Raw genomic sequence first — 25,619 nt, 5'->3', positions numbered from 1 at the left:
ATATTATCCCCTCCGATACGTCAGTGGTCTCCTCCATATATTATCCCCTCCCCCCATACGTCAGTGGTCTCCTCCATATATTATCCTCCCCCATACGTCAGTGGTCTCCTCCATATATTATCCTCCCCCCATACGTCAGTGGTCTCCTCCATATATTATCCCCTCCGATACGTCAGTGGTCTCCTCCATATATTATCCTCCCCCCATACGTCAGTGGTCTCCTCCATATATTATCCCCTCCCCCCATACGTCAGTGGTCTCCTCCATATATTATCCCCTCCCCCCCCATACGTCAGTGGTCTCCTCCATATATTATCCTCCCCCCATACGTCAGTGGTCTCCTCCATATATTATCCCCCCCCCATACGTCAGTGGTCTCCTCCATATATTATCCCCCCCATACGTCAGTGGTCTCCTCCATATATTATCCCCCCCATACGTCAGTGGTCTCCTCCATATATTATCCTCCCCCCCCCCCATACGTCAGTGGTCTCCTCCATATATTATCCTCCCCCCCCATACGTCAGTGGTCTCCTCCATATATTATCCCCTCCCATACGTCAGTGGTCTCCTCCATATATTATCCTCCCCCCCCCCCCATACGTCAGTGGTCTCCTCCATATATTATCCCCCCCATACGTCAGTGGTCTCCTCCATATATTATCCCCTCCCATACGTCAGTGGTCTCCTCCATATATTATCCTCCCCCCCCATACGTCAGTGGTCTCCTCCATATATTATCCCCTCCCCCCCCATACGTCAGTGGTCTCCTCCATATATTATCCTCCCCCCATACGTCAGTGGTCTCCTCCATATATTATCCTCCCCCCCCCCCCATACGTGAGTGGTCTCCTCCATATATTATCCTCCCCCCCCATACGTCAGTGGTCTCCTCCATATATTATCCCCCCCCCATACGTCAGTGGTCTCCTCCATATATTATCCCCCCCCTCCATACGTCAGTGGTCTCCTCCATATATTATCCCCCCCATACGTCAGTGGTCTCCTCCATATATTATCCCCCCCATACGTCAGTGGTCTCCTCCATATATTATCCCCCCCATACGTCAGTGGTCTCCTCCATATATTATCCCCCCCATACGTCAGTGGTCTCCTCCATATATTATCCCCCCCATACGTCAGTGGTCTCCTCCATATATTATCCCCCCCCATACGTCAGTGGTCTCCTCCATATATTATCCTCCCCCCATACGTCAGTGGTCTCCTCCATATATTATCCTCCCCCCCCCCCATACGTCAGTGGTCTCCTCCATATATTATCCCCCCCATACGTCAGTGGTCTCCTCCATATATTATCCCCTCCCATACGTCAGTGGTCTCCTCCATATATTATCCTCCCCCCCCCCCCATACGTCAGTGGTCTCCTCCATATATTATCCTCCCCCCCCATACATCAGTGGTCTCCTCCATATATTATCCTCCCCCCCCATACGTCAGTGGTCTCCTCCATATATTATCCCCTCCCCCCCATACGTCAGTGGTCTCCTCCATATATTATCCTCCCCCCATACGTCAGTGGTCTCCTCCATATATTATCCTCCCCCCCCCCCCCCCATACGTCAGTGGTCTCCTCCATATATTATCCTCCCCCCCCCATACGTCTGTGGTCTCCTCCATATATTATCCTCCCCCCCCCATACGTCAGTGGTCTCCTCCATATATTATCCTCCCCCCCCATACGTCAGTGGTCTTCTCCATATATTATCCCCCCCCATACGTCAGTGGTCTCCTCCATATATTATCCCCTCCCCCCATACGTCAGTGGTCTCCTCCATATATTATCCTCCCCCCATACGTCAGTGGTCTCCTCCATATATTATCCCTTTCCCCCATACGTCAGTGGTCTCCTCCATATATTATCCCTTTCCCCCATACGTCAGTGGTCTCCTCCATATATTATCCCCTCCATACGTCAGTGGTCTCCTCCATATATTATCCCCTCCATACGTCAGTGGTCTCCTCCATATATTATCCCCCCCCCCATATGTCAGTGGTCTCCTCCATATATTATCCCCCTACCCCATACGTCAGTGGTCTCCTCCATATATTATCCCCCCATACGTCAGTGGTCTCCTCCATATATTATCCCCCCATACGTCAGTGGTCTCCTCCATATATTATCCCCCCCCATACGTCAGTGGTCTCCTCCATATATTATCCTCCCCCCATACGTCAGTGGTCTCCTCCGTATATTATCCTCCCCCCATACGTCAGTGGTCTCCTCCTTATATTATCCCCTCCCCCCATATGTCAGTGGTTTCCTCCATATATTATCCCCCTACCCCATACGTCAGTGGTCTCCTCCATATATTATCCCCCCATACGTCAGTGGTCTCCTCCATATATTATCCCCCCCCATACGTCAGTGGTCTCCTCCATATATTATCCTCCCCCCATACGTCAGTGGTCTCCTCCATATATTATCCTCCCCCCATACGTCAGTGGTCTCCTCCATATATTATCCTCCCCCCATACGTCAGTGGTCTCCTCCATATATTATCCTCCCCCCCATACGTCAGTGGTCTCCTCCATATATTATCCCCTCCATACGTCAGTGGTCTCCTCCATATATTATCCCCCCCCCCATACATCAGTGGTCTCCTCCATATATTATCCCCCCCCCATACGTCAGTGGTCTCCTCCATATATTATCCCCCCCCCCCATACATCAGTGGCTCCTCCATATATTATCCCCCCCCCCCATACATCAGTGGTCTCCTCCATATATTATCCCCCCCAATACGTCAGTGGTCTCCTCCATATATTATCCTCCCCCATACGTCAGTGGTCTCCTCCATATATTATCCCCCCCCCATACATCAGTGGTCTCCTGCATATATTATCCCCCCCAATACGTCAGTGGTCTCCTCCATATATTATCCTCCCCCCATACGTCAGTGGTCTCCTCCATATATTATCCCCCTACCCCATACGTCAGTAGTCTCCTCCATATATTATCCCCCCCCCCCATACGTCAGTGGTCTCCTCCATGTATTATCCCCTCCCCCCATACATCAGTGGTCTCCTCCATATATTATCCCCCCCAATACGTCAGTGGTCTCCTCCATATATTATCCCCCTACCCCATACGTCAGTGGTCTCCTCCATATATTATCCCCCCCCATACGTCAGTGGTCTCCTCCATGTATTATCCCCTCCCCCCATACGTCAGTGGTCTCCTCCATATATTATCCCCCCCCATACGTCAGTGGTCTACTCCATATATTATCCCCCCCTGCCATACGTCAGTGGTCTCCTCCATATATTATCCCCCCCCCCATACGTCAGTGGTCTCCTCCATATATTATCCCCTCCATACGTCAGTGGTCTCCTCCATATATTATCCTCCCCCCATACGTCAGTGGTCTCCTCCATATATTATCCCCTCCATACGTCAGTGGTCTCCTCCATATATTATCCCCCTCCCCCATACGTCAGTGGTCTCCTCCATATATTATCCCCTCCCCCCATACGTCAGTGGTCTCCTCCATATATTATCCTCTCCCATACGTCAGTGGTCTCCTCCATATATTATCCCCCCCCATACGTCAGTGGTCTCTTCCATATATTATCCCCCCCCCCCATACGTCAGTGGTCTCCTCCATATATTATCCCCCTACCCCATACGTCAGTGGTCTCCTCCATATATTATCCCCCCCCATACGTCAGTGGTCTCCTCCATATATTATCCCCCTACCCCATACGTCAGTGGTCTCCTCCATATATTATCCCCCCCCCATACGTCAGTGGTCTCCTCCATGTATTATCCCCTCCCCCCATACGTCAGTGGTCTCCTCCATATATTATCCCCCCCCCCCATACGTCAGTGGTCTCCTCCATATATTATCCCCCCCCATACGTCAGTGGTCTCCTCCATATATTATCTCCCCCCCCCCCATACGTCAGTGGTCTCCTCCATATATTATCCCCCCCTGCCATACGTCAGTGGTCTCCTCCATATATTATCCCCCCCCCCCCCCATACGTCTGTGGTCTCCTCCATTTATTTTCCCCCCCCATACGTCAGTGGTCTCCTCCATATATTATCCCCTCCGATACGTCAGTGGTCTCCTCCATATATTATCCCCTCCCCCCATACGTCAGTGGTCTCCTCCATATATTATCCTCCCCCATACGTCAGTGGTCTCCTCCATATATTATCCTCCCCCCATACGTCAGTGGTCTCCTCCATATATTATCCCCTCCGATACGTCAGTGGTCTCCTCCATATATTATCCTCCCCCCATACGTCAGTGGTCTCCTCCATATATTATCCTCCCCCCCATACGTCAGTGGTCTCCTCCATATATTATCCCCTCCATACGTCAGTGGTCTCCTCCATATATTATCCCCCCCCCCCCCATACATCAGTGGTCTCCTCCATATATTATCCCCCCCCCATACGTCAGTGGTCTCCTCCATATATTATCCCCCCCCCCCATACATCAGTGGCTCCTCCATATATTATCCCCCCCCCCCATACATCAGTGGTCTCCTCCATATATTATCCCCCCCAATACGTCAGTGGTCTCCTCCATATATTATCCTCCCCCATACGTCAGTGGTCTCCTCCATATATTATCCCCCCCCCCATACATCAGTGGTCTCCTGCATATATTATCCCCCCCAATACGTCAGTGGTCTCCTCCATATATTATCCTCCCCCCATACGTCAGTGGTCTCCTCCATATATTATCCCCCTACCCCATACGTCAGTGGTCTCCTCCATATATTATCCCCCCCCCCATACGTCAGTGGTCTCCTCCATGTATTATCCCCTCCCCCCATACATCAGTGGTCTCCTCCATATATTATCCCCCCCAATACGTCAGTGGTCTCCTCCATATATTATCCCCCTACCCCATACGTCAGTGGTCTCCTCCATATATTATCCCCCCCCATACGTCAGTGGTCTCCTCCATGTATTATCCCCTCCCCCCATACGTCAGTGGTCTCCTCCATATATTATCCCCCCCCCCATACGTCAGTGGTCTACTCCATATATTATCCCCCCCTGCCATACGTCAGTGGTCTCCTCCATATATTATCCCCCCCCCCCCCATACGTCAGTGGTCTCCTCCATATATTATCCCCTCCATACGTCAGTGGTCTCCTCCATATATTATCCTCCCCCCATACGTCAGTGGTCTCCTCCATATATTATCCCCTCCATACGTCAGTGGTCTCCTCCATATATTATCCCCCTCCCCCATACGTCAGTGGTCTCCTCCATATATTATCCCCTCCCCCCATACGTCAGTGGTCTCCTCCATATATTATCCTCTCCCATACGTCAGTGGTCTCCTCCATATATTATCCCCCCCCATACGTCAGTGGTCTCTTCCATATATTATCCCCCCCCCCATACGTCAGTGGTCTCCTCCATATATTATCCCCCTACCCCATACGTCAGTGGTCTCCTCCATATATTATCCCCCCCCATACGTCAGTGGTCTCCTCCATATATTATCCCCCTACCCCATACGTCAGTGGTCTCCTCCATATATTATCCCCCCCCCATACGTCAGTGGTCTCCTCCATGTATTATCCCCTCCCCCCATACGTCAGTGGTCTCCTCCATATATTATCCCCCCCCCCCATACGTCAGTGGTCTCCTCCATATATTATCCCCCCCCATACGTCAGTGGTCTCCTCCATATATTATCTCCCCCCCCCATACGTCAGTGGTCTCCTCCATATATTATCCCCCCCTGCCATACGTCAGTGGTCTCCTCCATATATTATCCCCCCCCCCCATACGTCTGTGGTCTCCTCCATTTATTTTCCCCCCCCATACGTCAGTGGTCTCCTCCATATATTATCCCCTCCGATACGTCAGTGGTCTCCTCCATATATTATCCCCTCCCCCCATACGTCAGTGGTCTCCTCCATATATTATCCTCCCCCATACGTCAGTGGTCTCCTCCATATATTATCCTCCCCCCATACGTCAGTGGTCTCCTCCATATATTATCCCCTCCGATACGTCAGTGGTCTCCTCCATATATTATTCTCCCCCCATACGTCAGTGGTCTCCTCCATATATTATCCCCTCCCCCCATACGTCAGTGGTCTCCTCCATATATTATCCCCTCCCCCCATACGTCAGTGGTCTCCTCCATTTATTTTCCCCCCCCATACGTCAGTGGTCTCCTCCATATATTATCCTCCCCCATACGTCAGTGGTCTCCTCCATATATTATCCTCCCCCCATACGTCAGTGGTCTCCTCCATATATTATCCCCCCCATACGTCAGTGGTCTCCTCCATATATTATCCTCCCCCCATACGTCAGTGGTCTCCTCCATATATTATCCCCTCCCCCCATACGTCAGTGGTCTCCTCCATATATTATCCCCTCCCCCCCCATACGTCAGTGGTCTCCTCCATATATTATCCTCCCCCCATACGTCAGTGGTCTCCTCCATATATTATCCCCCCCCCATACGTCAGTGGTCTCCTCCATATATTATCCCCCCCATACGTCATTGGTCTCCTCCATATATTATCCCCCCCATACGTCAGTGGTCTCCCCCATATATTATCCCCCCCATACGTCAGTGGTCTCCTCCATATATTATCCCCCCCCATACGTCAGTGGTCTCCTCCATATATTATCCTCCCCCCCCCCCCATACGTCAGTGGTCTCCTCCATATATTATCCTCCCCCCCCATACGTCAGTGGTCTCCTCCATATATTATCCTCCCCCCCCCCCCCATACGTCAGTGGTCTCCTCCATATATTATCCTCCCCCCCCCCCATACGTCAGTGGTCTCCTCCATATATTATCCTCCCCCCCCATACGTCAGTGGTCTCCTCCATATATTATCCCCTCCCATACGTCAGTGGTCTCCTCCATATATTATCCCCTCCCATACGTCAGTGGTCTCCTGCATATATTATCCCCCCCCCCATACGTCAGTGGTCTCCTCCATATATTATCCCCCCCATACGTCAGTGGTCTCCTCCATATATTATCCCCCCCATACGTCAGTGGTCTCCTCCATATATTATCCCCCCCATACGTCAGTGGTCTCCTCCATATATTATCCCCCCCCATACGTCAGTGGTCTCCTCCATATATTATCCTCCCCCCCCCCATACGTCAGTGGTCTCCTCCATATATTATCCTCCCCCCCCATACGTCAGTGGTCTCCTCCATATATTATCCTCCCCCCCCCCCCCCATACGTCAGTGGTCTCCTCCATATATTATCCTCCCCCCCCCCCCCATACGTCAGTGGTCTCCTCCATATATTATCCTCCCCCCCCATACGTCAGTGGTCTCCTCCATATATTATCCCCTCCCATACGTCAGTGGTCTCCTCCATATATTATCCTCCCCCCCCCCCATACGTCAGTGGTCTCCTCCATATATTATGCCCCCCATACGTCAGTGGTCTCCTCCATATATTATCCCCTCCCATACGTCAGTGGTCTCCTCCATATATTATCCTCCCCCCCCATACGTCAGTGGTCTCCTCCATATATTATCCCCTCCCCCCCCATACGTCAGTGGTCTCCTCCATATATTATCCTCCCCCCATACGTCAGTGGTCTCCTCCATATATTATCCTCCCCCCCCCCCCATACGTCAGTGGTCTCCTCCATATATTATCCTCCCCCCCCCCCCATACGTGAGTGGTCTCCTCCATATATTATCCTCCCCCCCCATACGTCAGTGGTCTCCTCCATATATTATCCCCCCCCATACGTCAGTGGTCTCCTCCATATATTATCCCCCCCCTCCATACGTCAGTGGTCTCCTCCATATATTATCCCCCCCATACGTCAGTGGTCTCCTCCATATATTATCCCCCCCATACGTCAGTGGTCTCCTCCATATATTATCCCCCCCATACGTCAGTGGTCTCCTCCATATATTATCCCCCCCATACGTCAGTGGTCTCCTCCATATATTATCCCCCCCCATACGTCAGTGGTCTCCTCCATATATTATCCTCCCCCCATACGTCAGTGGTCTCCTCCATATATTATCCTCCCCCCCATACGTCAGTGGTCTCCTCCATATATTATCCTCCCCCCCCCCCCATACGTCAGTGGTCTCCTCCATATATTATCCTCCCCCCCCCCCCCATACGTCAGTGGTCTCCTCCATATATTATCCTCCCCCCCCCATACGCCAGTGGTCTCCTCCATATATTATCCTCCCCCCCCCATACGTCAGTGGTCTCCTCCATATATTATCCCCTCCCATACGTCAGTGGTCTCCTCCATATATTATCCTCCCCCCCCCCCATACGTCAGTGGTCTCCTCCATATATTATCCCCCCCCATACGTCAGTGGTCTCCTCCATATATTATCCCCTCCCATACGTCAGTGGTCTCCTCCATATATTATCCTCCCCCCCCCCCATACGTCAGTGGTCTCCTCCATATATTATCCTCCCCCCCCCCCATACGTCAGTGGTCTCCATATATTATCCTCCCCCCCCCATACGTCAGTGGTCTCCTCCATATATTATCCTCCCCCCCCATACGTCAGTGGTCTCCTCCATATATTATCCCCTCCCCCCCATACGTCAGTGGTCTCCTCCATATATTATCCCCCCCCCATACGTCAGTGGTCTCCTCCATATATTATCCCCCCCCTCCATACGTCAGTGGTCTCCTCCATATATTATCCCCCCCATACGTCAGTGGTCTCCTCCATATATTATCCCCCCCATACGTCAGTGGTCTCCTCCATATATTATCCCCCCCATACGTCAGTGGTCTCCTCCATATATTATCCCCCCCATACGTCAGTGGTCTCCTCCATATATTATCCCCCCCCATACGTCAGTGGTCTCCTCCATATATTATCCTCCCCCCATACGTCAGTGGTCTCCTCCATATATTATCCTCCCCCCCCCCCCCCATACGTCAGTGGTCTCCTCCATATATTATCCTCCCCCCCCCCATACGTCAGTGGTCTCCTCCATATATTATCCCCTCCCATACGTCAGTGGTCTCCTCCATATATTATCCTCCCCCCCCCCCCCATACGTCAGTGGTCTCCTCCATATATTATCCCCCCCATACGTCAGTGGTCTCCTCCATATATTATCCCCTCCCATACGTCAGTGGTCTCCTCCATATATTATCCTCCCCCCCCCCATACGTCAGTGGTCTCCTCCATATATTATCCTCCCCCCATACGTCAGTGGTCTCCTCCATATATTATCCTCCCCCCATACGTCAGTGGTCTCCTCCATATATTATCCCCCCCCCATACGTCAGTGGTCTCCTGCATATATTATCCTCCCCCCCATACGTCAGTGGTCTCCTCCATATATTATCCCCCCCCCCATACGTCAGTGGTCTCCTGCATATATTATCCTCCCCCCCCCATATGTCAGTGGTCTCCTCCATATATTATCCTCCCCCCATACGTCAGTGGTCTCCTGCATATATTATCCTCCCCCCATACGTCAGTGGTCTCCTCCATATATTATCCCCCCCCCCCATACGTCAGTGGTCTCCTGCATATATTATCCTCCCCCCCATACGTCAGTGGTCTCCTCCATATATTATCCCCTCCCCCCATACGTCAGTGGTCTCCTCCATATATTATCCACCCCCCATACGTCAGTGGTCTCCTCCATATATTATCCCCCTACCCCATACGTCAGTGGTCTCCTCCATATATTATCCCCTCCCCCATACGTCAGTGGTCTCCTCCATATATTATCCCCTCCCCCATACGTCAGTGGTCTCCTCCATATATTATCCCCCACCCCATACGTCAGTGGTCTCCTCCATATATTATCCCCCACCCCATACGTCAGTGGTCTCCTCCATATATTATCCCCCTACCCCATACGTCAGTGGTCTCCTCCATATATTATCCCCCCCCGTACGTCAGTGGTCTCCTCCATATATTATCCCCTCCCCCCATACGTTAGTGGTCTCCTCCATATATTATCCTCCCCCCCCCCCCCCATACGTCAGTGGTCTCCTCCATATATTATCCCCTCCCATACGTCAGTGGTCTCCTCCACATATTATCCTCCCCCCCATACGTCAGTGGTCTCCTCCATATATTATCCTCCCCCCCATACGTCAGTGGTCTCCTCCATATATTATCCTCCCCCCATACGTCAGTGGTCTCCTCCATATATTATCCTCCCCCCATACGTCAGTGGTCTCCTCCATATATTATCCCCCCCCATACGTCAGTGGTCTCCTCCATATATTATCCCCTCCATACATCAGTGGTCTCCTCCATATATTATCCCCTCCCCCCATACGTCAGTGGTCTCCTCCATATATTATCCCCCCCCCCCATACGTCAGTGGTCTCCTCCATATATTATCCTCCCCCATACGTCAGTGGTCTCCTCCATATATTATCCTCCCCCCATACGTCAGTGGTCTCCTCCATATATTATCCCCTCCATACGTCAGTGGTCTCCTCCATATATTATCCCCTCCATACGTCAGTGGTCTCCTCCATATATTATCCTCCCCCCCCCCCCCCCCATACGTCAGTGGTCTCCTCCATATATTATCCCCTCCCCCCCCATACGTCAGTGGTCTCCTCCATATATTATCCCCCTACCCCATACGTCAGTGGTCTTCTCCATATATTATCCCCCCCCATACGTCAGTGGTCTCCTCCATATATTATCCCCTCCCCCCATACGTCAGTGGTCTCCTCCATATATTATCCTCCCCCCATACGTCAGTGGTCTCCTCCATATATTATCCCTTTCCCCCATACGTCAGTGGTCTCCTCCATATATTATCCCTTTCCCCCATACGTCAGTGGTCTCCTCCATATATTATCCCCTCCATACGTCAGTGGTCTCCTCCATATATTATCCCCCCCCCCATATGTCAGTGGTCTCCTCCATATATTATCCCCCTACCCCATACGTCAGTGGTCTCCTCCATATATTATCCCCCCATACGTCAGTGATCTCCTCCATATATTATCCCCCCCCATACGTCAGTGGTCTCCTCCATATATTATCCTCCCCCCATACTTCAGTGGTCTCCTCCATATATTATCCTCCCCCCATACGTCAGTGGTCTCCTCCATATATTATCCCCTCCCCCCATATGTCAGTGGTCTCCTCCATATATTATCCCCCTACCCCATACGTCAGTGGTCTCCTCCATATATTATCCCCCCATACGTCAGTGGTCTCCTCCATATATTATCCCCCCCCCATACGTCAGTGGTCTCCTCCATATATTATCCTCCCCCCATACGTCAGTGGTCTCCTCCATATATTATCCTCCCCCCATACGTCAGTGGTCTCCTCCATATATTATCCTCCCCCCCATACGTCAGTGGTCTCCTCCATATATTATCCCCTCCATACGTCAGTGGTCTCCTCCATATATTATCCCCCCCCCCATACGTCAGTGGTCTCCTCCATATATTATCCCCCCCCCCATACGTCAGTGGTCTCCTCCATATATTATCCCCCCCCCCCATACATCAGTGGCTCCTCCATATATTATCCCCCCCCCCCATACATCAGTGGTCTCCTCCATATATTATCCCCCCCAATACGTCAGTGGTCTCCTCCATATATTATCCTCCCCCATACGTCAGTGGTCTCCTCCATATATTATCCCCCCCCCCATACATCAGTGGTCTCCTCCATATATTATCCCCCCCAATACGTCAGTGGTCTCCTCCATATATTATCCTCCCCCCATACGTCAGTGGTCTCCTCCATATATTATCCCCCTACCCCATACGTCAGTGGTCTCCTCCATATATTATCCCCCCCCCCATACGTCAGTGGTCTCCTCCATGTATTATCCCCTCCCCCCATACGTCAGTGGTCTCCTCCATATATTATCCCCCCCCCATACGTCAGTGGTCTACTCCATATATTATCCCCCCCTGCCATACGTCAGTGGTCTCCTCCATATATTATCCCCCCCCCCATACGTCAGTGGTCTCCTCCATATATTATCCCCTCCATACGTCAGTGGTCTCCTCCATATATTATCCTCCCCCCATACGTCAGTGGTCTCCTCCATATATTATCCCCTCCATACGTCAGTGGTCTCCTCCATATATTATCCCCCTCCCCCATACGTCAGTGGTCTCCTCCATATATTATCCCCTCCCCCCATACGTCAGTGGTCTCCTCCATATATTATCCTCTCCCATACGTCAGTGGTCTCCTCCATATATTATCCCCCCCCATACGTCAGTGGTCTCTTCCATATATTATCCCCCCCCCCCCCCATACGTCAGTGGTCTCCTCCATATATTATCCCCCTACCCCATACGTCAGTGGTCTCCTCCATATATTATCCCCCTACCCCATACGTCAGTGGTCTCCTCCATATATTATCCCCCCCCATACGTCAGTGGTCTCCTCCATGTATTATCCCCGCCCCCCATACGTCAGTGGTCTCCTCCATATATTATCCCCCCCCCCATACGTCAGTGGTCTCCTCCATATATTATCCCCCCCCCATACGTCAGTGGTCTCCTCCATATATTATCCCCCCCCCCATACGTCAGTGGTCTCCTCCATTTATTTTCCCCCCCCATACGTCAGTGGTCTCCTCCATATATTATCCCCTCCCCCCATACGTCAGTGGTCTCCTCCATATATTATCCTCCCCCCCATACGTCAGTGGTCTCCTCCATATATTATCTCCCCCCCCATACGTCAGTGGTCTCCTCCATTTATTTTCCCCTCCGATACGTCAGTGGTCTCCTCCATATATTATCCCCTCCCCCCATACGTCAGTGGTCTCCTCCATATATTATCCTCCCCCATACGTCAGTGGTCTCCTCCATATATTATCCTCCCCCCATACGTCAGTGGTCTCCTCCATATATTATCCCCTCCGATACGTCAGTGGTCTCCTCCATATATTATCCTCCCCCCATACGTCAGTGGTCTCCTCCATATATTATCCCCTCCCCCCATACGTCAGTGGTCTCCTCCATATATTATCCCCTCCCCCCCCATACGTCAGTGGTCTCCTCCATATATTATCCTCCCCCCCATACGTCAGTGGTCTCCTCCATATATTATCCTCCCCCCCATACGTCAGTGGTCTCCTCCATATATTATCCCCCCCCCATACGTCAGTGGTCTCCTCCATATATTATCTCCCCCCATACGTCAGTGGTCTCCTCCATATATTATCCCCCCCCATACGTCAGTGGTCTCCTCCATATATTATCCCCCCCCATACGTCAGTGGTCTCCTCCATATATTATCCTCCCCCCCCCCATACGTCAGTGGTCTCCATATATTATCCTCCCCCCCCATACGTCAGTGGTCTCCTCCATATATTATCCTCCCCCCCCCCCATACGTCAGTGGTCTCCTCCATATATTATCCTCCCCCCCCCCATACGTCAGTGGTCTCCTCCATATATTATCCTCCCCCCCCATACGTCAGTGGTCTCCTCCATATATTATCCCCTCCCATACGTCAGTGGTCTCCTCCATATATTATCCTCCCCCCCCCCCATACGTCAGTGGTCTCCTCCATATATTATCCCCCCCATACGTCAGTGGTCTCCTCCATATATTATCCCCTCCCATACGTCAGTGGTCTCCTCCATATATTATCCTCCCCCCCATACGTCAGTGGTCTCCTCCATATATTATCCCCTCCCCCCCCATACGTCAGTGGTCTCCTCCATATATTATCCTCCCCCCCATACGTCAGTGGTCTCCTCCATATATTATCCTCCCCCCCCCCCCCATACGTGAGTGGTCTCTCCATATATTATCCTCCCCCCCCATACGTCAGTGGTCTCCTCCATATATTATCCCCCCCCCCATACGTCAGTGGTCTCCTCCATATATTATCCTCCCCCCCCCATACGTCAGTGGTCTCCTCCATATATTATCCCCCCCATACGTCAGTGGTCTCCTCCATATATTATCCCCCCCATACGTCAGTGGTCTCCTCCATATATTATCCTCCCCCCCCCCCATACGTCAGTGGTCTCCTCCATATATTATCCTCCCCCCCATACGTCAGTGGTCTCCTCCATATATTATCCTCCCCCCCCCCATACGTCAGTGGTCTCCTCCATATATTATCCTCCCCCCCCCCCCATACGTCAGTGGTCTCGTCCATATATTATCCTCCCCCCCCCCATACGCCAGTGGTCTCCTCCATATATTATCCTCCCCCCCCATACGTCAGTGGTCTCCTCCATATATTATCCCCTCCCATACGTCAGTGGTCTCCTCCATATATTATCCTCCCCCCCCCCCCATACGTCAGTGGTCTCCTCCATATATTATCCCCCCCATACGTCAGTGGTCTCCTCCATATATTATCCCCTCCCATACGTCAGTGGTCTCCTCCATATATTATCCTCCCCCCCCCCCCATACGTCAGTGGTCTCCTCCATATATTATCCTCCCCCCCCCATACGTCAGTGGTCTCCTCCATATATTATCCTCCCCCCCCATACGTCAGTGGTCTCCTCCATATATTATCCCCTCCCCCCCCATACGTCAGTGGTCTCCTCCATATATTATCCTCCCCCCATACGTCAGTGGTCTCCTCCATATATTATCCTCCCCCCCCCCCCCATACGTCAGTGGTCTCCTCCATATATTATCCTCCCCCCCCATACGTCTGTGGTCTCCTCCATATATTATCCTCCCCCCCCCATACGTCAGTGGTCTCCTCCATATATTATCCTCCCCCCCCCAATACGTCAGTGGTCTCCTCCATATATTATCCCCTCCCCCATACGTCAGTGGTCTCCTCCATATATTATCCTCCCCCCCCCCCCATACGTCAGTGGTCTCCTCCATATATTATCCCCCCCATACGTCAGTGGTCTCCTCCATATATTATCCCCTCCCATACGTCAGTGGTCTCCTCCATATATTATCCTCCCCCCCCCCCATACGTCAGTGGTCTCCTCCATATATTATCCTCCCCCCCCATACGTCAGTAGTCTCCTCCATATATTATCCTCCCCCCCCCCCATACGTCAGTGGTCTCCTCCATATATTATCCCCTCCCCCCCCATACGTCAGTGGTCTCCTCCATATATTATCCCCTCCCCCCCCCATACGTCAGTGGTCTCCTCCATATATTATCCTCCCCCCCATACGTCAGTGGTCTCCTCCATATATTATCCTCCCCCCCCCTATACGTCAGTGGTCTCCTCCATATATTATCCTCCCCCCCCCATACGTCAGTGGTCTCCTCCATATATTATCCTCCCCCCCCCCCCATACGTCAGTGGTCTCCTCCATATATTATCCTCCCCCCCCCCCATACGTCAGTGGTCTCCTCCATATATTATCCTCCCCCCCCATACGTCAGTGGTCTCCTCCATATATTATCCTCCCCCCCCCCCCCATACGTCAGTGGTCTCCTCCATATATTATCCTCCCCCCCCTATACGTCAGTGGTCTCCTCCATATATTATCCTCCCCCCCCATACGTCAGTGGTCTCCTCCATATATTATCCTCCCCCCCCTCTATACGTCAGTGGTCTCCTCCATATATTATCCCCTCCCATACGTCAGTGGTCTCCTCCATATATTATCCCCCCCCCCCCCATACGTCAGTGGTCTCCTCCATATATTATCCCCCCCCCCATACGTCAGTCGTCTCCTCCATATATTATCCTCCCCCCCCCCATACGTCAGTGGTCTCCTCCATATATTATCCTCCCCCCCCCCCCATACGTCAGTGGTCTCCTCCATATATTATCCTCCCCCCCCCCCATACGTCAGTGGTCTCCTCCATATATTATCCTCCCCCCCCATACGTCAGTGGTCTCCTCCATATATTATCCCCCCCCCCCCATACGTCAGTGGTCTCCTCCATATATTATCCCCCCCCCCATACGTCAGTGGTCTCCTCCATATATTATCCTCCCCCCCCCATACGTCAGTGGTCTCCTCCATATATTATCCCCCCCCCCCCCATACGTCAGTGGTCTCCTCCATATATTATCCTCCCCCCCCATACGTCAGTGGTCTCCTCCATATATTATCCCCCCCCCCATACGTCAGTGGTCTCCTCCATATATTATCCTCCCTCCCATACGTCAGTGGTCTCCTCCATATATTATCCTCCCCCCCCCATACGTCAGTGGTCTCCTCCATATATTATCCTCCCCCCCCCCCCATACGTCAGTGGTCTCCTCCATATATTATCCTCCCCCCCCATACGTCAGTGGTCTCCTCCATATATTATCCTCCCCCCCCTCCATACGTCAGTGGTCTCCTCCATATATTATCCTCCCCCCCCATACGTCAGTGGTCTCCTCCATATATTATCCTCCCCCCCCATACGTCAGTGGTCTCCTCCATATATTATCCTCCCCCCCCATACGTCAGTGGTCTCCTCCATATATTATCCTCCCCCCCCCATACGTCAGTGGTCTCCTCCATATATTATCCCCCCCCCATACGTCAGTGGTCTCCTCCATATATTATCCCCTCCCATACATCAGTGGTCTCCTCCATATATTATCCCCCCCCCCCATACGTCAGTGGTCTCCTCCATATATTATCCCCCCCCCCCATACGTCAGTGGTCTCCTCCATATATTATCCCCCCCCCCATACGTCAGTGGTCTCCTCCATATATTATCCCCTCCCCTCCATACGTCAGTGGTCTCCTCCATATATTATCCCCTCCCCTCCATACGTCAGTGGTCTCCTCCATATATTATCCCCTCCCCTCCATACGTCAGTGGTCTCCTCCATATATTATCCCCCCCCCCCATACGTCAGTCGTCTCCTCCACATATTATCCTCCCCCCCCCCCCCATACGTCAGTGGTCTCCTCCATATATTATCCCCCCCCCCATACGTCAGTCGTCTCCTCCACATATTATCCTCCCCCCCCCCCCATACGTCAGTGGTCTCCTCCATATATTTTCCTCCCCCCCCATACGTCAGTGGTCTCCTCCATATATTATCCCCCCCCCCCATACGTCAGTGGTCTCCTCCATATATTATCCCCCCCCCCATACGTCAGTGGTCTCCTCCATGTATTATCCCCTCCCCCCATACGTCAGTGGTCTCCTCCATGTATTATCCCCTCCCCCCATACGTCAGTGGTCTCCTCCATATATTATCCCCCTACCCCATACGTCAGTGGTCTCCTCCATATATTATCCCCCCCCATACGTCAGTGGTCTCCTCCATATATTATCCCCCTACCCCATACGTCAGTGGTCTCCTCCATATATTATCCCCCCCCATACGTCAGTGGTCTCCTCCATGTATTATCCCCGCCCCCCATACGTCAGTGGTCTCCTCCATATATTATCCCCCCCCCCATACGTCAGTGGTCTCCTCCATATATTATCCCCCCCCATACGTCAGTGGTCTCCTCCATATATTATCTCCCCCCCCATACGTCAGTGGTCTCCTCCATTTATTTTCCCCCCCCATACGTCAGTGGTCTCCTCCATATATTATCCCCTCCGATACGTCAGTGGTCTCCTCCATATATTATCCCCTCCCCCCATACGTCAGTGGTCTCCTCCATATATTATCCTCCCCCATACGTCAGTGGTCTCCTCCATATATTATCCTCCCCCCATACGTCAGTGGTCTCCTCCATATATTATCCCCTCCGATACGTCAGTGGTCTCCTCCATATATTATCCTCCCCCCATACGTCAGTGGTCTCCTCCATATATTATCCCCTCCCCCCATACGTCAGTGGTCTCCTCCATATATTATCCCCTCCCCCCCCATACGTCAGTGGTCTCCTCCATATATTATCCTCCCCCCATACGTCAGTGGTCTCCTCCATATATTATCCCCCCCCCATACGTCAGTGGTCTCCTCCATATATTATCCCCCCCATACGTCAGTGGTCTCCTCCATATATTATCCCCCCCATACGTCAGTGGTCTCCTCCATATATTATCCCCCCCATACGTCAGTGGTCTCCTCCATATATTATCCCCCCCCATACGTCAGTGGTCTCCTCCATATATTATCCTCCCCCCCCCCATACGTCAGTGGTCTCCATATATTATCCTCCCCCCCCCATACGTCAGTGGTCTCCTCCATATATTATCCTCCCCCCCCCCCATACGTCAGTGGTCTCCTCCATATATTATCCTCCCCCCCCCCATACGTCAGTGGTCTCCTCCATATATTATCCTCCCCCCCCCATACGTCAGTGGTCTCCTCCATATATTATCCCCTCCCATACGTCAGTGGTCTCCTCCATATATTATCCTCCCCCCCCCCCATACGTCAGTGGTCTCCTCCATATATTATCCCCCCCATACGTCAGTGGTCTCCTCCATATATTATCCCCTCCCATACGTCAGTGGTCTCCTCCATATATTATCCTCCCCCCCATACGTCAGTGGTCTCCTCCATATATTATCCCCTCCCCCCCCATACGTCAGTGGTCTCCTCCATATATTATCCTCCCCCCATACGTCAGTGGTCTCCTCCATATATTATCCTCCCCCCCCCCCCATACGTGAGTGGTCTCCATATATTATCCTCCCCCCCCATACGTCAGTGGTCTCCTCCATATATTATCCCCCCCCCATACGTCAGTGGTCTCCTCCATATATTATCCCCCCCCTCCATACGTCAGTGGTCTCCTCCATATATTATCCCCCCCATACGTCAGTGGTCTCCTCCATATATTATCCTCCCCCCCCCCCATACGTCAGTGGTCTCCTCCATATATTATCCTCCCCCCCATACGTCAGTGGTCTCCTCCATATATTATCCTCCCCCCCCCCATACGTCAGTGGTCTCCTCCATATATTATCCTCCCCCCCCCCCCATACGTCAGTGGTCTCCTCCATATATTATCCTCCCCCCCCCCATACGCCAGTGGTCTCCTCCATATATTATCCTCCCCCCCCATACGTCAGTGGTCTCCTCCATATATTATCCCCTCCCATACGTCAGTGGTCTCCTCCATATATTATCCTCCCCCCCCCCCCATACGTCAGTGGTCTCCTCCATATATTATCCCCCCCATACGTCAGTGGTCTCCTCCATATATTATCCCCTCCCATACGTCAGTGGTCTCCTCCATATATTATCCTCCCCCCCCCCCATACGTCAGTGGTCTCCTCCATATATTATCCTCCCCCCCCCATACGTCAGTGGTCTCCTCCATATATTATCCTCCCCCCCCCATACGTCAGTGGTCTCCTCCATATATTATCCCCTCCCCCCCATACGTCAGTGGTCTCCTCCATATATTATCCTCCCCCCATACGTCAGTGGTCTCCTCCATATATTATCCTCCCCCCCCCCCCCATACGTCAGTGGTCTCCTCCATATATTATCCTCCCCCCCCATACGTCTGTGGTCTCCTCCATATATTATCCTCCCCCCCCATACGTCAGTGGTCTCCTCCATATATTATCCTCCCCCCCCCATACGTCAGTGGTCTCCTCCATATATTATCCCCTCCCATACGTCAGTGGTCTCCTCCATATATTATCCTCCCCCCCCCCCATACGTCAGTGGTCTCCTCCATATATTATCCCCCCCCATACGTCAGTGGTCTCCTCCATATATTATCCCCTCCCATACGTCAGTGGTCTCCTCCATATATTATCCTCCCCCCCCCCCCATACGTCAGTGGTCTCCTCCATATATTATCCTCCCCCCCCATACGTCAGTGGTCTCCTCCATATATTATCCTCCCCCCCCCATACGTCAGTGGTCTCCTCCATATATTATCCCCTCCCCCCCCATACGTCAGTGGTCTCCTCCATATATTATCCCCTCCCCCCCCATACGTCAGTGGTCTCCTCCATATATTATCCTCCCCCCCATACGTCAGTGGTCTCCTCCATATATTATCCTCCCCCCCCTATACGTCAGTGGTCTCCTCCATATATTATCCTCCCCCCCCCCATACGTCAGTGGTCTCCTCCATATATTATCCTCCCCCCCCCCCCCATACGTCAGTGGTCTCCTCCATATATTATCCTCCCCCCCCCCATACGTCAGTGGTCTCCTCCATATATTATCCTCCCCCCCATACGTCAGTGGTCTCCTCCATATATTATCCTCCCCCCCCCCCCCCATACGTCAGTGGTCTCCTCCATATATTATCCTCCCCCCCCTATACGTCAGTGGTCTCCTCCATATATTATCCTCCCCCCCCATACGTCAGTGGTCTCCTCCATATATTATCCTCCCCCCCCTATACGTCAGTGGTCTCCTCCATATATTATCCCCTCCCATACGTCAGTGGTCTCCTCCATATATTATCCCCCCCCCCCCCCATACGTCAGTGGTCTCCTCCATATATTATCCCCCCCCCCATACGTCAGTCGTCTCCTCCATATATTATCCTCCCCCCCCCCATACGTCAGTGGTCTCCTCCATATATTATCCTCCCCCCCCCCCCATACGTCAGTGGTCTCCTCCATATATTATCCTCCCCCCCCCCCATACGTCAGTGGTCTCCTCCATATATTATCCTCCCCCCCCATACGTCAGTGGTCTCCTCCATATATTATCCCCCCCCCCCATACGTCAGTGGTCTCCTCCATATATTATCCCCCCCCCCATACGTCAGTGGTCTCCTCCATATATTATCCTCCCCCCCCATACGTCAGTGGTCTCCTCCATATATTATCCCCCCCCCCCCATACGTCAGTGGTCTCCTCCATATATTATCCTCCCCCCCCATACGTCAGTGGTCTCCTCCATATATTATCCCCCCCCCCCATACGTCAGTGGTCTCCTCCATATATTATCCTCCCTCCCATACGTCAGTGGTCTCCTCCATATATTATCCTCCCCCCCCCATACGTCAGTGGTCTCCTCCATATATTATCCACCCCCCCCCCCCATACGTCAGTGGTCTCCTCCATATATTATCCTCCCCCCCCATACGTCAGTGGTCTCCTCCATATATTATCCTCCCCCCCCTCCATACGTCAGTGGTCTCCTCCATATATTATCCTCCCCCCCCATACGTCAGTGGTCTCCTCCATATATTATCCTCCCCCCCCATACGTCAGTGGTCTCCTCCATATATTATCCTCCCCCCCATACGTCAGTGGTCTCCTCCATATATTATCCTCCCCCCCCCATACGTCAGTGGTCTCCTCCATATATTATCCCCCCCCCATACGTCAGTGGTCTCCTCCATATATTATCCCCTCCCATACATCAGTGGTCTCCTCCATATATTATCCCCCCCCCCATACGTCAGTGGTCTCCTCCATATATTATCCCCCCCCCCCATACGTCAGTGGTCTCCTCCATATATTATCCCCCCCCCCATACGTCAGTGGTCTCCTCCATATATTATCCCCTCCCCTCCATACGTCAGTGGTCTCCTCCATATATTATCCCCTCCCCTCCATACGTCAGTGGTCTCCTCCATATATTATCCCCTCCCCTCCATACGTCAGTGGTCTCCTCCATATATTATCCCCCCCCCCCCATACGTCAGTCGTCTCCTCCACATATTATCCTCCCCCCCCCCCCCATACGTCAGTGGTCTCCTCCATATATTATCCCCCCCCCCCATACGTCAGTCGTCTCCTCCACATATTATCCTCCCCCCCCCCCATACGTCAGTGGTCTCCTCCATATATTTTCCTCCCCCCCCATACGTCAGTGGTCTCCTCCATATATTATCCCCCCCCCCATACGTCAGTGGTCTCCTCCATATATTATCCCCCCCCCCATACGTCAGTGGTCTCCTCCATATATTATCCCCCCCCCCCCATACGTCAGTCGTCTCCTCCACATATTATCCTCCCCCCCCCCATACGTCAGTGGTCTCCTCCATATATTATCCTCCCCCCCCATACGTCAGTGGTCTCCTCCATATATTATCCTCCCCCCCCATACGTCAGTCGTCTCCTCCATATATTATCCTCCCCCCCCATACGTCAGTCGTCTCCTCCATATATTATCCCCCCCCCCCATACGTCAGTGGTCTCCTCCATATATTATCCCCCCCCCATACGTCAGTGGTCTCCTCCATATATTATCCCCCCCCCCCATACGTCAGTGGTCTCCTCCATATTTTATCCTCCCCCCCCCATACGTCAGTGGTCTCCTCCATATATTGGGGCTATTTAGTTTGGAGAAACGAAGACTAAGGGGTGATCTTAAGTTAATGTATAAATATATGAGGGGACAGTACAAAGACCTTTCTGATGATCTTTTTAATCATAGACCTGAAACAGGGACAAGGGGGCATCCTCTGCGCTTGGAGGAAAAAAGGTTAAAGCATAACAACAGACGCGGATTCTTTACTGTAAGAGCAGTGAGACTATGGAACTCTCTGCCGTATTAGGTTGTAATGAGTGATTCATTACTTAAATTTAAGAGGGGACTGGATGCCTTTCTGGAAAAGTATGATGTTACAGGGTATATACACTAGATTCCTTGATAGGGCGTTGATCCAGGGAACTAGTCTGATTGCCGTATGTGGAGTCGGGAAGGAATTTTTTTCCCCAATGTGGAGCTTACTCTTTGCCACATGGGTTTTTTTTGCCTTCCTCTGGATCAACATGTTAGGGCATGTTAGGTTAGGCTATGGGGTGAACTAGATGGACTCGTAGTCTTCCTTCGACCTTAATAACTATGTAACTATGTTTGTTTTCCCCGATTATCTTCATGGTTCTGTGCTCTGCAGGTTCCACCTCTCGTGGGAATGAAGCTTCTGGAGAATTCTCACTTTGAAGCTGTCAATTCCCAATTGTGTGCTGAGACCGGAGACTCGCATGTGATCGGCAGGTGAATGATCAGCGCAGCCAGGGAGGGAGGAGCCATGGGTGCCCTGGCGGCCTCATCCGGCTCCCTGCGTAGGATGAGGCTTCGCACCCTCTTTGCCTCCTTTCGTCTGGCCGGCCTCGCGCCCTCTGTCTTCCTTCCTAAGGCCTGCCTTGCCTTCCAGCCGGCCTCTCCTCGTGCCCTCTTTGCCTCCCTTCCTCTGGGCTGCCTCGCCTTGCGCCCTCTCTTTGCCTCCCTTCCTCCAGCTGGCCTCGCCTCGCGCCCTCTTTACCTTCCTTCCTCTGGCCAGCTCACCTTGCGCCCTCTCTTTGCCTCCCTTCCTCCAACCGGCTCGCCTCATGCCCCCTTTACCTTCCTTCCTGCCTCCGGCATGCTCGCCTTGCGCCCTCTTTGCGTCCCTTCCTCCGGCTGGCTCGCCTAGCGCCCTCTTTGCCTCCCTTCCTCCGGCCGGCTCGCCTCGCGCCCTCTTTGCCTCCCTTCCTCCGGGCGGAGACGCCTCGCGCCCTCTGTCTTCCTCCAGCCGGCTTTACCTCGCTCCTCCGGCCGGCCTTCCTCCGGCCGGCCACGCCTCGCGCCCTCTTTGCCTCCCTTCCTCTGGCCGGCCACGCCTCGCGCCCTCTGTCTTCCTCCAGCCGGCTTTACCTCGCTCCTCCGGCCGGCCTTTCCTCGCTCCTCCGGCCGGCTCGCCTCGCGCCCTCTTTGCCTCCCTTCCTCCGGCCGGCTCGCCTCGCGCCCTCTTTGTCTCCCTTCCTCCGGCCGGCCACGCCTCGCGCCCTCTTTGCCTCCCTTCCTCCGGCCGGCCACGCCTCGCGCCCTCTGTCTTCCTCCAGCCGGCCTTTCCTCGCTCCTCCGGCTGGCCTTTCCTTGCTCCTCCGGCCGGCTCGCCTTGCACCCTCTTTGCCTCCCTTCCTCCGGCCGGCTCGCCTTGCACCCTCTTTGCCTCCCTTCCTCCGGCCGGCTCGCCTTGCACCCTCTTTGCCTCCCTTCCTCCGGCCGGCTCGCCTCGCGCCCTCTTTGCCTCCCTTCCTCTGGCCGGCCACACCTCGCGCCCTCGGTCTTCCTCCGGCCGGCCTTTCCTCGCTCCCTCTTGACAGCTTTCTTATGTGTTGCAGGATTGAGAGCTACTCGTGTAAGATGGCCGGGGACGACAAGCACTTGTTCAAGCAGTTTTGCCAGGATGGGCAGCCACATGTTTTGGAGGCCTTGTCTCCTCCGCAGACGGGCGGCGTCAGTCCCAGCAGGTACTTGGTTTGGAGGTGCTGATATTTCGGTACTCGGTATCCGCTATTCTTGGGTGGTCCGAGCTTTATGGGTGGGATCCGCTCTCAGGTTATCTCTGCTTTGTGTCTTGCAGGCTGGGGAAGAGTCTTGGCGGAGATGAGGAGGGTCCGCTGAGCGACAAGTGCAGTAGGAAGACCCTGTTTTATCTGATCGCCACACTGAATGAGTCTTTTCGCCCAGACTATGACTTCAGTGCAGCACGGAGTCATGAGTTTAGTCGGGAGCCTAGTCTGAACTGGGTAAGTATCGGAGGTGTTGGCGGCTGTCGTGTCCTCGGTGAGGGACTGGCCAGGTGCAATGGCACAGCTGCCGATTCTCACGGAGACCGCTGCTCTGTCGCCCTCAGGTGGTGAATGCTGTGAATAGCAGCCTGGTGTCTGCTCTGGGTGAAGACTTCACCTCCCTGAAGCCTGATCTGTGGGACGCTGTGGATGAGGAGATCTGCCTGTCGGAGTGTGACATCTACAGGTATGAGGCGCTGACAATGGCGATGGGCGGGTGGTCTGATCGCCTGCGTGCTGCCTGCTCCAGTCTCTGCACCCCAGCTGGGGTAAAGTCAGGTCTGCAGTGTCGAAGACTGACGACATTTATCCATCCCTGGACCTTTGTCAAGGCCTTCACAATAAAAATCCGCATAACCGTACAGCTAAAGAGTAAGGAACAAGACCGGATTATGTGGAGAGGTGGATATACAGGGGCTTGTGAAAGTGTTCACCCCCTTGGCTTTATACCTATTTTGTGACATTACTACCTGTGTAATCTGACTTGTGTGATTCATCAGCACTAAATGGTTGAAATGAGAAAATATAGGAATAAATTAAATTTATGTGATCACATACCGTATATATAGAGTATAAGCCGACCCGAGTATAAGCCGACCCCCCCCTAATTTTGCCACAAAAAACTGGGAAAACTTAATGACTCGAGTATAAGCCTAGGGTGGAAAATGCAGCAGCTACCGGTAAATGTCAAAAATAAAAATAGATACCAGTAAAAGTAAAATTAATGGAGACATCAGAAGGTTAAGTGTTTCTGAATATCCATATTGAATCAGGAGCCCCATATAATGCTCCATACAGTTCATGATGTGCCCCATAAGATGCTCCATAATAAAATATGCCCCATATAATGCTGCATAAAGGGTAATAAAGGCCCCATAAGATGCTCCATAGACATAGATGCCCAATATAATGCTGCACAAATGCTGATTATGGCCCCATAAGATGCTCCACAGAGATATTTGCCCCATACAGTGCTGCACAAACATAATGGCCTCATATAATGCTGCACAAACGTTATAGCCCCATATAGTGCTGCACAAACGTTATAGCCCCATATAGTGCTGCACATACGTTATGGCCCCATATAGTGCTGCACAAACGTTATAGCCCCATATAGTGCTGCACAAACGTTATAGCCCCATATAGTGCTGCACAAACGTTATGGCCCCATATAGTGCTGCACAAACGTTATGGCCCCATATAGTGCTGCACAAATGTTATGGCCCCATATAGTGCTGCACAAACATAATGGCCCCATATAGTGCTGCACAAACGTTATGGCCCCATATAGTGCTGCACAAACGTTATAGCCCCATATAGTGCTGCACAAACGTTATAGCCCC

General features: G+C 52.4%; 1 protein-coding gene across 3 annotated transcripts in view; it reads left to right on the top strand.

Moving 5' to 3' along the window:
* The window catches only part of MAF1 (MAF1 homolog, negative regulator of RNA polymerase III), an 89,172-nt gene that overhangs the window by 39,255 nt on the left and 24,298 nt on the right, over window positions 1-25,619 (top strand). For all 3 annotated transcript variants that reach the window (XM_069732097.1, XM_069732100.1, XM_069732098.1), the window contains exons 3-6: window positions 22,617-22,717; window positions 23,827-23,955; window positions 24,069-24,234; window positions 24,342-24,463. In XM_069732097.1, the coding sequence (XP_069588198.1) occupies window positions 22,635-22,717; window positions 23,827-23,955; window positions 24,069-24,234; window positions 24,342-24,463 (500 nt within the window). In that variant the 5' untranslated portion in view covers window positions 22,617-22,634. The remainder of the gene's footprint in view (window positions 1-22,616; window positions 22,718-23,826; window positions 23,956-24,068; window positions 24,235-24,341; window positions 24,464-25,619) is intronic.

The sequence above is a fragment of the Ranitomeya imitator genome, chromosome 6, assembly GCF_032444005.1.
Source record: "Ranitomeya imitator isolate aRanImi1 chromosome 6, aRanImi1.pri, whole genome shotgun sequence".
Classification (NCBI taxonomy): Eukaryota; Metazoa; Chordata; class Amphibia; order Anura; family Dendrobatidae; genus Ranitomeya; species Ranitomeya imitator.
The sequence above is the reverse complement of the archived record's forward strand: the minus strand, read 5'-3'. Positions and strand labels throughout refer to the sequence as shown.